The sequence below is a fragment of the Ranitomeya variabilis genome, chromosome 6, assembly GCF_051348905.1.
Source record: "Ranitomeya variabilis isolate aRanVar5 chromosome 6, aRanVar5.hap1, whole genome shotgun sequence".
NCBI classification, from domain to species: domain Eukaryota; kingdom Metazoa; phylum Chordata; class Amphibia; order Anura; family Dendrobatidae; genus Ranitomeya; species Ranitomeya variabilis.
Window position 1 is genome coordinate 500,092,865 of NC_135237.1, and position 13,178 is coordinate 500,106,042.

The 13,178-nt window shown below is 42.7% G+C and overlaps 2 protein-coding genes across 5 annotated transcripts in view; both read right to left on the reverse strand.

The window, feature by feature from the left end:
- Positions 1–541: 541 nt before the first annotated feature.
- LOC143782870 (cytochrome P450 2D15-like) overlaps positions 542–13,178 on the reverse strand; it is a 205,758-nt gene continuing 193,121 nt past the window's right edge. For all 4 annotated transcript variants that reach the window (XM_077270795.1, XM_077270794.1, XM_077270793.1 and 1 more), the window contains exons 8-9: positions 2,942–3,083; positions 542–774 (exon numbers count right to left, since the gene is read on the reverse strand). In XM_077270795.1, the coding sequence (XP_077126910.1) occupies positions 596–774; positions 2,942–3,083 (321 nt within the window). In that variant the 3' untranslated portion in view covers positions 542–595. The remainder of the gene's footprint in view (positions 775–2,941; positions 3,084–13,178) is intronic.
- Positions 7,296–10,493, reverse strand: LOC143782133 (uncharacterized). The gene is made up of 5 exons (XM_077269257.1): positions 10,482–10,493; positions 8,842–8,913; positions 8,528–8,741; positions 8,275–8,434; positions 7,296–8,163 (listed from the first exon to the last, which is right to left on the reverse strand). Exons 1-5 carry the CDS (start codon positions 10,491–10,493, stop codon positions 7,296–7,298), a joined length of 1,326 nt encoding a protein of 441 aa, XP_077125372.1.

The window sequence follows — 13,178 nt, forward strand, 5'->3', positions numbered from 1 at the left end:
GTTGGGATTGTTTCTCTCTTTCAAGGAGTTCCTCAATCCTTGGCCTTTTCACTTCTGCCTCACTCACTGTCTCTGTGGTCGGTTGATGGATTTTTTGATCTGGATTGTGTCTTCCTTGCTTAGTCTTAGAATGTGCATGAGAGTTACAACACCAGCAAAATGAATGAGTTTTTTTTCTAATGCTGTGTTTTTTTCCACAGTAAAATGCAAGGTTGAACAAGGTCTAAATATTTATTGGTCGGAAGACACAATCAAAAACATTAAATCCTTAAATTGCAGTCTACAAAATTCTACAGACTATTCCTACCATGTATAAATACATGTTGGTGTTACCAAGTAAAAAAAAAATGAAAGCGGTTATTTGATTTATTGGTAAGGGCAAAACTGACTTTTTGGTAAAGATTTATTCATAAGGGCCATTAATTTGCAAATACATTTTTTGTCAGGTGAGATACATTAAAATATTGGTGTAAACTGAACAGATATTGATTTGATTGACATTCAAAACCTGACATTCAGTTTTTAAGAACACTGTCCAGAGTTTATAATATAAATATTTATTTCAACAAATTATTGCGTATCTGTTCATTCAGTTTTAACGTTCCGTACAGCAGACTTGGAAGGGATGAGGGCTGTAGTTGAAGGTAAATACAGGATCGTGTCTGGGAAACGGCTGATCATCTGGAATGCAGAATTCGAAACGTTGCACAAGAGATGTAAAGAAGATGAAGAGATCCATTTTTGCCAGCTGCTCTCCCACACATATTCTGCGGCCTAAACAAAATGAGAGGAATATGTAGAAAACCAAAGCTCAAGAATCCAGGAGTGAGGACCAACAAGGCTTCCGCTCAACAGCAATGTTTAAAATCTCCCATACACATTAAGCTAATGTTGGCAGAACCCGTCGATATCGACTGGTCAGCTCGACAGGCTAATGTCTATGTGGGCTCTGGCCAACTGATGGTCGGTAGAGATGTTGTCCGCGCATGTTCCTAATCATATTGTTCTTCCTGAGGTAAGCTACCAAATTAGCACTTTTGTGCATTGTTGAGTTTGCGTACATGGCTGTCGATTATTCAAAGCAGCATTCGGCCAACATCCATCTAACGTGTATAGCCAGCCTACGTTTTTGAAGACCACTCTTAAGGCCCTGTCCACATTAGGTCATTATATACAGTTGTGCTCAAAAGTTTACATACCCCTGTAGAACTCTTGCTTTCTTGGCCTTTTATCCTTTTATCAGAGAATATGAATGCTAACACCAAAACTTTTTCTCCACTCATGGTTAGTGGTTGGGTGAAGACATTTACAGTCGAACTACTGTGTTTTCTCTTTTTAGATCTAATGACAACCGAAAACATCCAAAGAACCCTGATCAAAAGTTCTCATTCCCTGGTGATTTTGGCCTGATAACATGTACAGAAGTTGACACAAATGGGGTTGAATGGCTACTAAATGTAAGGTGCATAAAAGCTGAGTGAGTTTTTGGGATCCAGACAGACTCTTGCATCTTTCATCCAGCCACTGACGTTTCTGGATTGTGAGTCATAGGGAAATTAAAAGAATTGTCAGCAGATCTATGGGAAAAGGTAGTTGAACTGTATAAAACAGGAAAGGGATACAAAAAGATATCCAAGGATTCAATAATGCCAATCAGCAGCGTTCAAACTGTGATTAACAAATGGAAAATCAGGGTCTCTGTAAAAACAAAACCACGGTCAGGTAGACCAACAAAAATGTCATCCACGACTGCCAGGAAAATTGTTCGGGATGCAAAGAAAAACCCACAAATACCATAAGCTGAAATACAGGACTCTCTGAAAACTAGCAGTGTGGCTGTTTCAAGATGCACAATAAGGAGGCACTTGAAGAAAAATGGGCTGCATGGTCAATTTGCCAGAAGAAGTCCATTACTGCGCAAATGCTACAAAGTATCTAGCCTTCAATACGCAAAACAGCACAGAAACAAGCCTCAAAACTTCTGGAACAAGGTAATTTGGAGTGATGAGACCAAAATTGAACTTTTTGACCACAACCATAAATTTTACATTTGGAGAGAGGTAAACAAGGCCTATGATGAAAGGAACACCATTCTTACTGTAAAGCACGGAGGTGAATAAGTGATGTTTTGGGGATGTGTAAGCTACAAAGGCACAGGAAACATGGTCAAAGTTGAAGGAAATATGAATGCAGCATGTTACAGCAAATACCGGAGGCAAATTTGCAATCATCAACCCGGAAGCTGTGCATGGTACGTACTTGGACGTTCCAACATCACAATGATCCAAAATACAAGACCAAGTCGACCCGCCACTGCTACAGCCAAACAAAGTGAAAGTTCTGGAGTGGCCATCTCAGTCTCCTGACCTCAATATCATTGAGCCACTCTGAGGAGATCTCAAGTGTGCAGTTCATGCTAGACAGCCCAGGAATTTACAGGAACTGGAGGCTTTTTGCCAAAAAGAGTGAGCAGCTTTACCATCTGAGAAAATAAAGAACCTCATCCACAACTACCACAAAAGACTTCAAGCTGTCATTGATGTTATAGGGGGCAATACAGGGTATTAAGAAATGGGGTATGTGAACTTTTGAAGTGAGTCATTTGGATGTTTTGCGTTGTCATGATTTTAAAAGAGAAATCACAGTAGCTTGACAATAAATGGCTTCACCCAACCACTAACCATGAGTGGAGAAAAAGTTTTTTCTGTTTTTAATGGATAACACTATTTGACATAGGTCACAGCCTTTTTAACATAGCGGCTGGGAGCGTTACCAAAGGTATGCACTTTTGGGTCAAGAATAGAAATGTCATGTGAACAACCCCAGAGTTGAGAACTGTTTGGAGACTTAAAATAATTAGAGTAATTAATTAGAGATTAATTCTGATCACATCAGAACTCAAAACAAAGTATAGCTGTAGCTATTCATTATTTGCTGGTACCTGCAGAAAAGGGAATGAATGCTTCATTCTTCACAAAGTTTCCTTCTGAATCCATGAAATGTTCTGGGTAAAATTGATACGGTTTCTTCCAAATGCTCTTATCCTTTAAGACTGAAGTCAAGTTAGGTATGATTGTGGTGCCCTGAAATGATAAAGATAAAACATGTTCTGCTAGTATATTCTTAGGTGTGTTTTTGTTTTATGTTCAGAAATTTCAGGAGACATAAGGTTATACGATCGTATTTAGTAGTGTAGACTTATCCTAAGAAATCATGATATGAATCAGGTTAAAGGAGACCCAACAAAAGTAATGTGTGTCAAAATAGATGGGACAGAGAAGGACATAGACCTGACTGTTTCACACATGGAAAGCCAAATAGAGAAGATGCACAGCCCCAAAATGGCGAGTCTGCTGGCACAAAGTGAAGTGAGATACTAGAGTTAGGGACCATCGTGATTGGGTACATCTTGTCACGGTGGGATGCTCTTACACTCTTTTGATCAAATAGCGTCAACTATAGCACCCTATATTATTTACATGTACTATTACTATTTATTCACTTACTGTATTTGCTCAGTGTTTTTATTCAAACTTTTATTGCATAAACCTTTCTAAATATGGATGTGATGTGGTGATGTAGGTGCACTAAAATACTTACTGATCACATTCTTTCTCAGCTGTCAGGTCCGCTCATTCTAAGACTCTATAGACTTACATTGTAAAACTGACTTTCGGTTCACACAGAAACCTCAGAGTGATCCGTCATGGCAGAATTCAAGTCACAGGAGTCAGAAGAGGACCGAAGCAAGGCATCGACACTACATTAAATACTTATTTAGAAAGGTTTATGGAATACTTTTTATAGTGAAGTTAAATTTTATGCCGCTATGCTCAAAGACCAATAAAGCTTCATCGTTCCATTAAAAGTGTTTGTCACCTTTCAACAAATGTCTGGTAATTGAGACGGCAGAGCCGCTGAGCTCAGTGATTGACTGTAGCGGTGACGTCATGGAGACAGCACTGTAACCAAACACACAGACCGGGAGGGCCAGTGGTGGAAACGCTGTAGACCCAGGGTTTGCAAGTAAAGCTCAGTAACATGTAAAAAAAAGAGACGTTTATTGAAAGCAGACAATCCCTTTTAATGCAACTCCAATAGGGCTAATTTTTGAGGGCCAACTTTTATTTATCAATGTTTTTATTTTTGGCTACATATGGAAGACTATAGAAAATATGTCAATCCTGCCTTAAAAAAAAAAAAAAAAAGAACCTGTCATGTCAGATAACTTTATTAAAATGCAGATAGAGTATGGCTAGTTTCACACTAGCGTTAACTGCATTACGTCGCAAATCCGTTTTTTGGCCGAAAAAACGGATGCGTCAAAAAAGTGAAAAACGGTGACAAACGTATGCCACGCATCCAGCATTTCGACGGATCCGTCGCAAATCCGCTAAACGTTTCCGCCGAAAATACTGGATGCGTTGCATACGTTGTATCCGTTTTACCATCCGTTGTATCCGTTTTTCCGACGGATCCGTTTTTAAAAGGGGAGGCTCCCAAAATTTGATTGGCTACTGGAAAATTTGAAAAACTATATAGTACTGTATTTACAGCCCATCTTTGTGGGTTTAGTTTTGTGGCAGCGATGGAAGGTGTTCTTGGGAGGATTGCTAGTTTGGTTACCGACGTTATCTTTGAGACAAATCGCCTGGATATCATAGTGCGGGAGAAGGAGGCGGCAGCGGAAAGGCGTAGGATGCTTCTGCAGCAACGGAGACGAAGACGAATGTGGATTCATCCTATTAATCAACTACGGATGACCCGGGGTGTCCAGTCCACTCTGTACCTGGAGTTGCGGCACAATCCACACAAATTCCACAACTATGTGCGGATGAGGATGGAACATTTCGATTTTTTGCTTGCAAAACTGGAGGATGTCATCCGAAGACAGGATACAAGGATGAGGCTTGCCATCACACCGGCGGAGCGGCTGATGGTGACCCTGCGGTAAGCCTCTTTTTTTTATTTCATTGCTGATATTGAATGTTATATTACATGCTGCAGATAATACTGCGCTGACATACTGCGCACTATTTTCTGCAGCATGTAGTTTGGGTTTTCTTGGCGGACATTCAACTGCTTTATTTAAATGTCATTGCTGCTATTGAATGTTAGATAACAGACTGCAGAAAATACTGCGCTGAAATATTGCGTTGCATGTTCTGCAGTTTTTTTTTTTTTTTTTTTTGGGTTTTTTGGGTTTGATGACATGCAACTGCTTTTTTTCTGTCATTGGTCATTTTGAATGTTATATTACATGCTGCAGACAATACTGCGCTGGCATAATGCGCACTATTTTCTGCAGCATGTAGTTTGGGTTTTCTTGGCGGACATTCAACTGCTTTATTTAAATGTCATTGCTGCTATTGAATGTTAGATAACAGACTGCAGAAAATACTGCGCTGAAATATTGCGTTGCATGTTCTGCAGTTTTTTTTTTTTTTTTTTTTGGGTTTTTTGGGTTTGATGACATGCAACTGCTTTTTTTCTGTCATTGGTCATTTTGAATGTTATATTACATGCTGCAGACAATACTGCGCTGACATATTGCGCACTATTTTCTGCAGCATGTAGTTTGGGTTTTCTTGGCGGACATTCAACTGCTTTATTTAAATGTCATTGCTGCTATTGAATGTTAGATAACAGACTGCAGAAAATACTGCGCTGAAATATTGCGTTGCATGTTCTGCAGTTTTTTTTTTGTTTTTTTTTTTTGGGTTTGATGACATGCAACTGCTTTTTTTCTGTCATTGGTCATTTTGAATGTTATATTACATGCTGCAGACAATACTGCGCTGACATATTGCGCACTATTTTCTGCAGCATGTAGTTTGGGTTTTCTTGGCGGACATTCCACTGTTTTTTAACACCGGTTTCATGCTGGTTTCATTGGGTGTCCTGTCCTTAAAAAAAAAATTAACAGTGCCATATTAAAAATTGTTTGTCTGTGCAATATTTTCTAACATTTTTAATTTTTTTTTTTATACAGTTTCCTAGCTACGGGTGAATCTATGACTTCGCTCCATTATCAGTTCAGGCTGGGCATTTCCACTATCTCTGGAATAGTGAAGGACACATGTCAGGCTGTTTGGACCACTTTGCAACCAGAGTATATCCCCCAACCATCCATGGAAATCTGGTTGCGAAGTGCAGAAGAGTTTCAGCAAATTTGCAATTTCCCTAATTGTGTGGGTGCAGTTGACGGGAAACATATAAGGATTGCGAAACCGGCAGGAACAGGATCGGAGTATTATAATTATAAGAAGTATTTCTCCATCGTCCTTATGGCTATTGCAGACGCCAACTGCAGGTTCCTTGCCGTGGACATTGGAGCGTATGGACGGTCCAACGATTCGCAAGTGTTTAAAAACTCTCCGATGGGTCGTTGCCTTTATGGAGAGAGCTACGATTTTCCGCCAGCCAGACCACTGCCAGGAACAAATGACCCAGCCCTGGAATATGTCTTTGTAGGTGATGAAGCCTTTCAACTGTCGCCGCACCTACTGAAACCGTACAGTAGCCGGAACTTAAACCATACCAAGCGGGTCTTTAATTACCGGCTTACTAGAGCACGAAGAGTAGTGGAGTGTTCCTTTGGCATATTGACGGCGAAGTGGCGAGTTCTGCTGACGGCTATCAAGCTGAAAACAACAACTATAGACGAGGTAGTTAAAGCCTGTGTGGTGCTCCACAACTTTGTCCTGTCAAAGGAGCCCGTTTCTTTGGATGATGAAGAGTTGGAGACCACCTTGTGGGACTACCGCAGCAGCTCGTTTCGCTCTACAAGTTCAGTTACAAGGATGAGGGACCAGTTTGCCGATTATTTTGTCTCACCTGTCGGGCGGATCCCGTGGCAAGACATGATTGTGTAACCTGTTTCCCATGTGTAACCTGTTTCCCATGTGTTTTGGTTATGTAAAAAAAGTGTTTCTGCCCCCCCCCCCAAAAAAAAAGGCCCAAAAGCGTGGTTTTCTTGCTAGTAAAACCATTATGTTATACCTCTTACATGTCTGGTGTTTGTTTTTATTAAACCTTTTTTTATTATATAACCTTAATAAATCCACACACACACAAAGAGTAGAATTGTAATCCGAATTTTATTTTAACTCTTTTTTTTTTTTTTTTTGCAAAAAAAATATATTTTTATTTTCCAACTTTTTTTTTGAAAAATGTGAACATTTTTTATAATATTATTTATATTAATAACAATTTACAAATTTTCAAATTGTTGGGTGGAGATATGAGAGGAGGATGGGCCGGAAGGTTGGACCACGTCGATAGGTGGGGAAACCCTACTTGTTTGGGGTGCAGTGGAAGGGGGGGGGTAAACCAAGAGGCTGACCAGAGGGGGGTGGTGTTGGGGTAGGGGGAAGAGAAAAGTTCAGTAAGGAAAACATTGGGGAAGTAATTTGGTCTTGGGGCCGGGATTGTTGTGGGGACTGGGTTGGGTATTGTGACTGGGTAGGGTAGTGGGACTGGGTTTGGTAATGGTGCTGGTGTGGGTATTGGGGCTGGGTTTGGTAATGCTGGGTATGGTGTGGAATTGGAGTGGAGGTGTGGCGAGGTGTGTGGGTAGACTCGTTAACGGCCTGCAGTAGAGCATTATGGCAGGTATTCATTACCCGCATCTGTTGCTCAAAAGATAGTTTCTCCATGGTCCTGAGCATGGAGTTAAAAAAAATATTGGCCGGATCGGGACTTACAGCTGAATGCAGCCTATCCAAGCGACTGCTGGTTTCACGGCTTGTTTCACTGATGCGTGACTGCACCATGTTGAAACCAGCAGTCACTTGCTCTCCCAAAATTTTGAAAGAGCCTTGGAAGGATGCATTCAGGTGCAAGAACTCAGGAGCATAGCTCTTTTCCTGACCCCTCTGTCGCTGCCGCCACGAACCTAATGGTGGTGTCGAGGTGGCAGGATCAGAGGGGTGGGGTAAAGGAAACGCTATCTGTTCAGCATCAGATGCGAGCAATGAAGGCTGCAATAATGCTCCACTGCTTGGGACGGATGAAGTGGAGGGGACAGAGGGGTCAGAGGAGGGGTCAGAGGAGGGGACAGAGGTGTGGGGCCTACCGACGTGGCCCTCAGTGGCGGACTCAGGAGGGATCGCTCCAGAGGGCGCAGAGGAAGATGCAGGCGCCCGGTGGCTGGAGAAGGTGCTGTGAAAGAAAAAACAAAAGAAATTAATACATTGGAATGAAAAAGCCCTGACTGAAAGCAAACTAAGTAGACAGGTTAACATGGTTATAATTGGGCTGTAGAATACTTACACTCTGCTTAGCATGGTTCGCCTCAGGAAGGAGAGGGCCTGGCCATATTTATATCTGCTCCTCTTCCTTCCTGCAGAGCCACTCGGGGCCTTCATCTCATCATTGAATTCCCTCTTAAAGCGATCCCTCAGTGACCGCCACCGCTTCCTAACCTTTCCAACTGTGAAGACAAGAATCAAAAGAAAAAACAAAAAATTGGTAAATGCAATACATTACAGTCAGCTCAAAACATCACTGGAAAGTGAATACTTACCTAGTTTGCTCTGCTGCTGAGGATGAAGGCTCTCCCGCCTTGGAAACAGGGTGCGACACACTTCGTCCCAGAGCCGACGGGTGACACCGGTATCTGCATGCCTGCGGTCAGCCATGTTCCACAGCGGCTCCCGCTCACGAACCTCCTCGATGAGACAGTCTACATCAATGTCATCATCATCATCCTCCTCTTCTGCGGGAGCACGCTGTGAAGCCTGTGTCAAAAAAAAAAAAAAAGGAAAACAAACAAATTAGTACACTGAAATACTAAAGTACCAATAGAATCCCCCTCCCCCCAAAAAAAAAAAAACTCACTGATGGCCGACCGCGGCGACGAGTCCGCCGACTCTGGGACTGTCTGGGAGAGCCTTCAGCGGCAGCAGCAGCCTGAAATAAAGGAAACAAATTCTCAGTTAAGGTAGGCAGGTGTTTAGTAATCTGTTTTGTGTATGGTGCAGTGTGATGTGCAAAGCAACTGTTTCACCAATACTTACACTTGGTTCCTCCTCCACTTGCATCTCTCCACCCGTCTCGCCCCCTTCTGACAGCTCCTCATCTGATTCAGCTTCCTGTTGAAACATAATTTATGCATGTAGTTATCCATAAAAATGTAATTTAAAGAAATTTAAAAAAAAAAAAATGTTTTGTGTTAATTTACCGATAAACGCTGTTGCTGTGGAGGAGGGCTGTCAGAAGAGGACATTGTTGATGTACAAAGGCCGGTGGCTGTGGTCCTGGTGGGATAGCCGGTGGCTGTGGTCCTGGTGGCTCTGTAAGTTAAAAAGACACTTGCAATCTGCTCTACACATTGCAGTAGCAGATTTGGGGTCTTCAAAACTTACTTTTAAAGAATAGAAAATGTGGTCCTGGTGGATAGCCGGTGGCTGTGGTCCTGGTGGGATAGCCGGTGGCTGTGGTCCTGGTGGGATAGCCGGTGGCTGTGGTCCTGGTGGCTCTGTAAGTTAAAAGACACTTGCAATCTGCTCTACACATTGCAGTAGCAGATTTGGGGTCTTCAAAACTTACTTTTAAAGAATAGAAAATGTGGTCCTGGTGGATAGCCGGTGGCTGTGGTCCTGGTGGGCAGCGGTCCTGGTTTATCTGTTAATATGTATAATGGATCTATAGTTAGACCACCCCCTGAACTAGGTAATGCTCAATGATAAACACCCTACTAAAATGATGTCAGAAATGTTCATACAGGTGAACACCAAAACCCCCCCCCAAAAAAAGTGGCACGATATACCATTAATTTCCATGTCCCATAAAATAAAATTTTTTAATGTTAACACCAAGAAAAAATATATTTGACACATTTTATGTAAAATAAATAACCTCCCCCCCCCCCCCCCAAAAAAAAAAAAAAAAAAACACAGGTTAACCTTTATTAAAAAAATTAGCCCTCAACCAACCCTGTATTGCATGTGTAACCATTGGTACATACACCAGTTTTAAATTTACCTTTATGAAATAATACTACGGAAATTTTTTTTATAAACATTTTATTATAATTTTTTTTTTCACTCTTTTTTTTTTTAAATCACAATTAGGAGCTGACATGCTCTTTATTTTAAATACAAGTACTTCAACTGCAAAAGGTTATAACTGTAATTTAAAAAAAATCAACACTTTTATTAAATAGAAAAAACCCCACACTCACACATTCAAACCACAAGCTGCAGACCGCTAGACTTTTTTAAAAAACACATCAGATTTAAAAAAAAAAAAAAAAATAAAACCACATGCTGCACAGACCACTATACAGTCAATACATCAGAAAAAGGCAAATAACCTATTACAGCATGGACAAATGCACATGCAATCAACAAGACGCACACAAAAAACATGCATGGTATGTGTCCACATTCAGGATCGCCTCAGAATTTGGTCAGGATTTTCCAGCAGTATTTGTAAAGCCAAAACCAGGAGTGTAAAAATTAGGTAAAGTATAATACGAAAAAAGGCATACTTTTGCTTTGATCACCCACTCCTAGTTTTGGCGTACAAATACTGATGGAAAATCCTGACCACATCCTGATGCAATCCTGCACATGGACACATACCCTCCCACATGAACAGGCATAAAATTGGCAAAGGCATAATATGGTGCAGGCACATGATACAAAAGCACACAGCCGTACAAAAATACACACATGCACGCACATAGCTTTAGGCAAATACACATATGTACAACAAAGGCAGAAAGGTGAACCCAATCAGAAGACGCATACACACACACACACACATACAAAAGGCTGACAATCCTTTGGCTGAAGCAGCAGGTCTTCACAGTGGCTGGAATCAGGCTGCATCTGGACTCTAGCATGGCACTGGCTGGTGCAGGACGATGGCAGGCCTCAGGTTCTCTTCAGGTTTTAAGCTCTTTCTGTAGTCAGTACCTCATATACACACACAAATGCACAGGCACACAGATGCACACAAAAATTGCAATACTCACACTGGCTCTATGGTGGCTGGAGTCTTGTGGCTGGAGTCCCGTGGCTGGCTCCTTCCTGTGGCTGGCTCCTGTGTCAGGCTGTGGTCTTGTGGCTGAGGTCTTATGGCTGGAGTCCTGTGGCTGGCTCCTTCCTGTGGCTGGCTTCTTCCTGTGGCTGGCTCCTTCCTGTGGCTGGCTCCTGTGTCAGGCTGTGGTCTTGTGGCTGAGGTTATGGCTGGAGTCCTGTGGCTGGCTCCTTCCTGTGGCTGGCTCCTTCCTGTGGCTGGCTCCTTCCTGTGGCTGGCTCCTGTGTCACGCTGGGGTCTTGTGGCTGGCTAGCTCTTGCTGGAAGTCTTCTCATGGGTCTTGCAGGCATATGTGGGGTTGAAGGCCCAGGCCAGGTTTATATAGATTTGGGGGTGTCTGGCCAATTGGCAACAAAATCCAGCTTCTGAGCATGCTCAGTGTAAAAAAAACGTATTGCAGCGCTGTATTGCGTCGTCCGACGTGTCCCGACGCATCCGTCGCTCATAGGCTTCCATTGCAGCCAACGACGTATGCCGCAGGATGCGTCGCGACACGTTTTTTAGGCGGAGACAAAAAACGCTACAATCTACGTTTTTTTGAGACGACGTGTCGCCAAATTTCGACGCATCCGTCGTAAAACGTACACGACGTATGCCAATCCGTCGCCATACGTCGCCAATACAAGTCTATGGGAAAAAAACGCATCCAGCAAAAAGTTTTGCTGGATGCGTTTTTTCTGAAAAAAGACGTTTTGAAACGTAATGCAGTTAACGCTAGTGTGAAAGTAGCCTTAATGGTGTAAGAAAGGTGCCAGGCTGCCATCCTGAGAGCGCAGCTTCTGATAAAAATGAGCTTACCATAATTCCTCCTGGGAGCCACCAGCTTTCACTCATACAGGTGTACTGGTGCATACAGTCACCTGCAGAGATGGCTGTTAGTCAAAATGTCGGGGCGTGGTTATAGCTGCCACTCACTGTATACTGTGCTGTGACTGAAGCCAAGCCGTCACGACGGTATTAGGCTACTTTCACAAATCCGTCTTTTTGTTTCAGGCTAAATCCGGCTCCTTAGAGAAAAACCGGAACCGGAAAATATAAAAACTGGAACCGGTTTTTCCCCCATTGACTTGTATTAGCGCTGGATCGTGCCGCACGGCCTAGCGTTCCTTCCGTTTTTTTTCCGGATCCTGCTAAAATTCCGATTCCGGCGTATGAAAAAAACGTCTACTGCAACGTTTTTTGTCTCCAGCGAAAAAGCCTGAAGCGCCGCATCCGGCGCTTCCGGCTGTTTGCTACAATGAAAGCCTATGGGAGCCGGAAGGTGCCGGATCCGGAAAAAGGCGGATCCGGCAGCCTGATCCGGTTTTTTAAACTGAGCATGCTCCAAATTTTTTTTTTATCCAATAATTTAGATAGGCTAGCTGGATCCGTCAAAAAAACGGATCCGTCGCATCAGTTTTTCAAAATCTGCACCGGATCCAGTTTTTCCAACATTCGCCGGATTTAGCCTGACACTGAAAACCTGATGTGTAAAAGTAGCCTTACTGAAAGCTGACTGCTGCTGGGTCGCATGTAAAGTTCATTTTCTCCTGAGAGCTGCGCTTTCTGTATGGCGGCCGGGGACTTTTCTAACACTATTAACCCTATATCAGCAGGTAAATAGTGTTTTGCTACGTGACAGGTTCCCTTTGAACTACGCCATTAACTGGGCAGTACGGAGTACCCATTTCTATATATACTTTTTCCTCTTTTTTCCTCCTTTTGTGGTTTTTGCTGTTAGAGTAGGACTGGCAAGTGTGAGGACTCTTGACATGGGTTGCTGGCTTACGTATTGTGGCCATATTATTAACTAATACCTTACATATTTTGATATGTTCCTGTGGACTTTATTTATTTTTACTTTTTGAGGTGCAGTTGGGCCCAGATGGCTTTGTAAATTGTGGCCTCTGTTCACACAGGACGCAGTACAGTTAGCACTGGGCAGCCTGCCACTGGGCGATTATTAATAGGCTGTGATCCAGATGCCTTGCATTCTCTGTGTGAACACTGCCACATGCAGATTATCTGTATGTGGAGCACCCCGTCAGGGCCATGGGGTACTCGGTACCAGGTCCTGCGGTTCACGTCACGATGGCTGACCATGTCCGTGGCCCTGGGACGTCCGTGTAAAAGGGAAAGGTCTTTAAAGG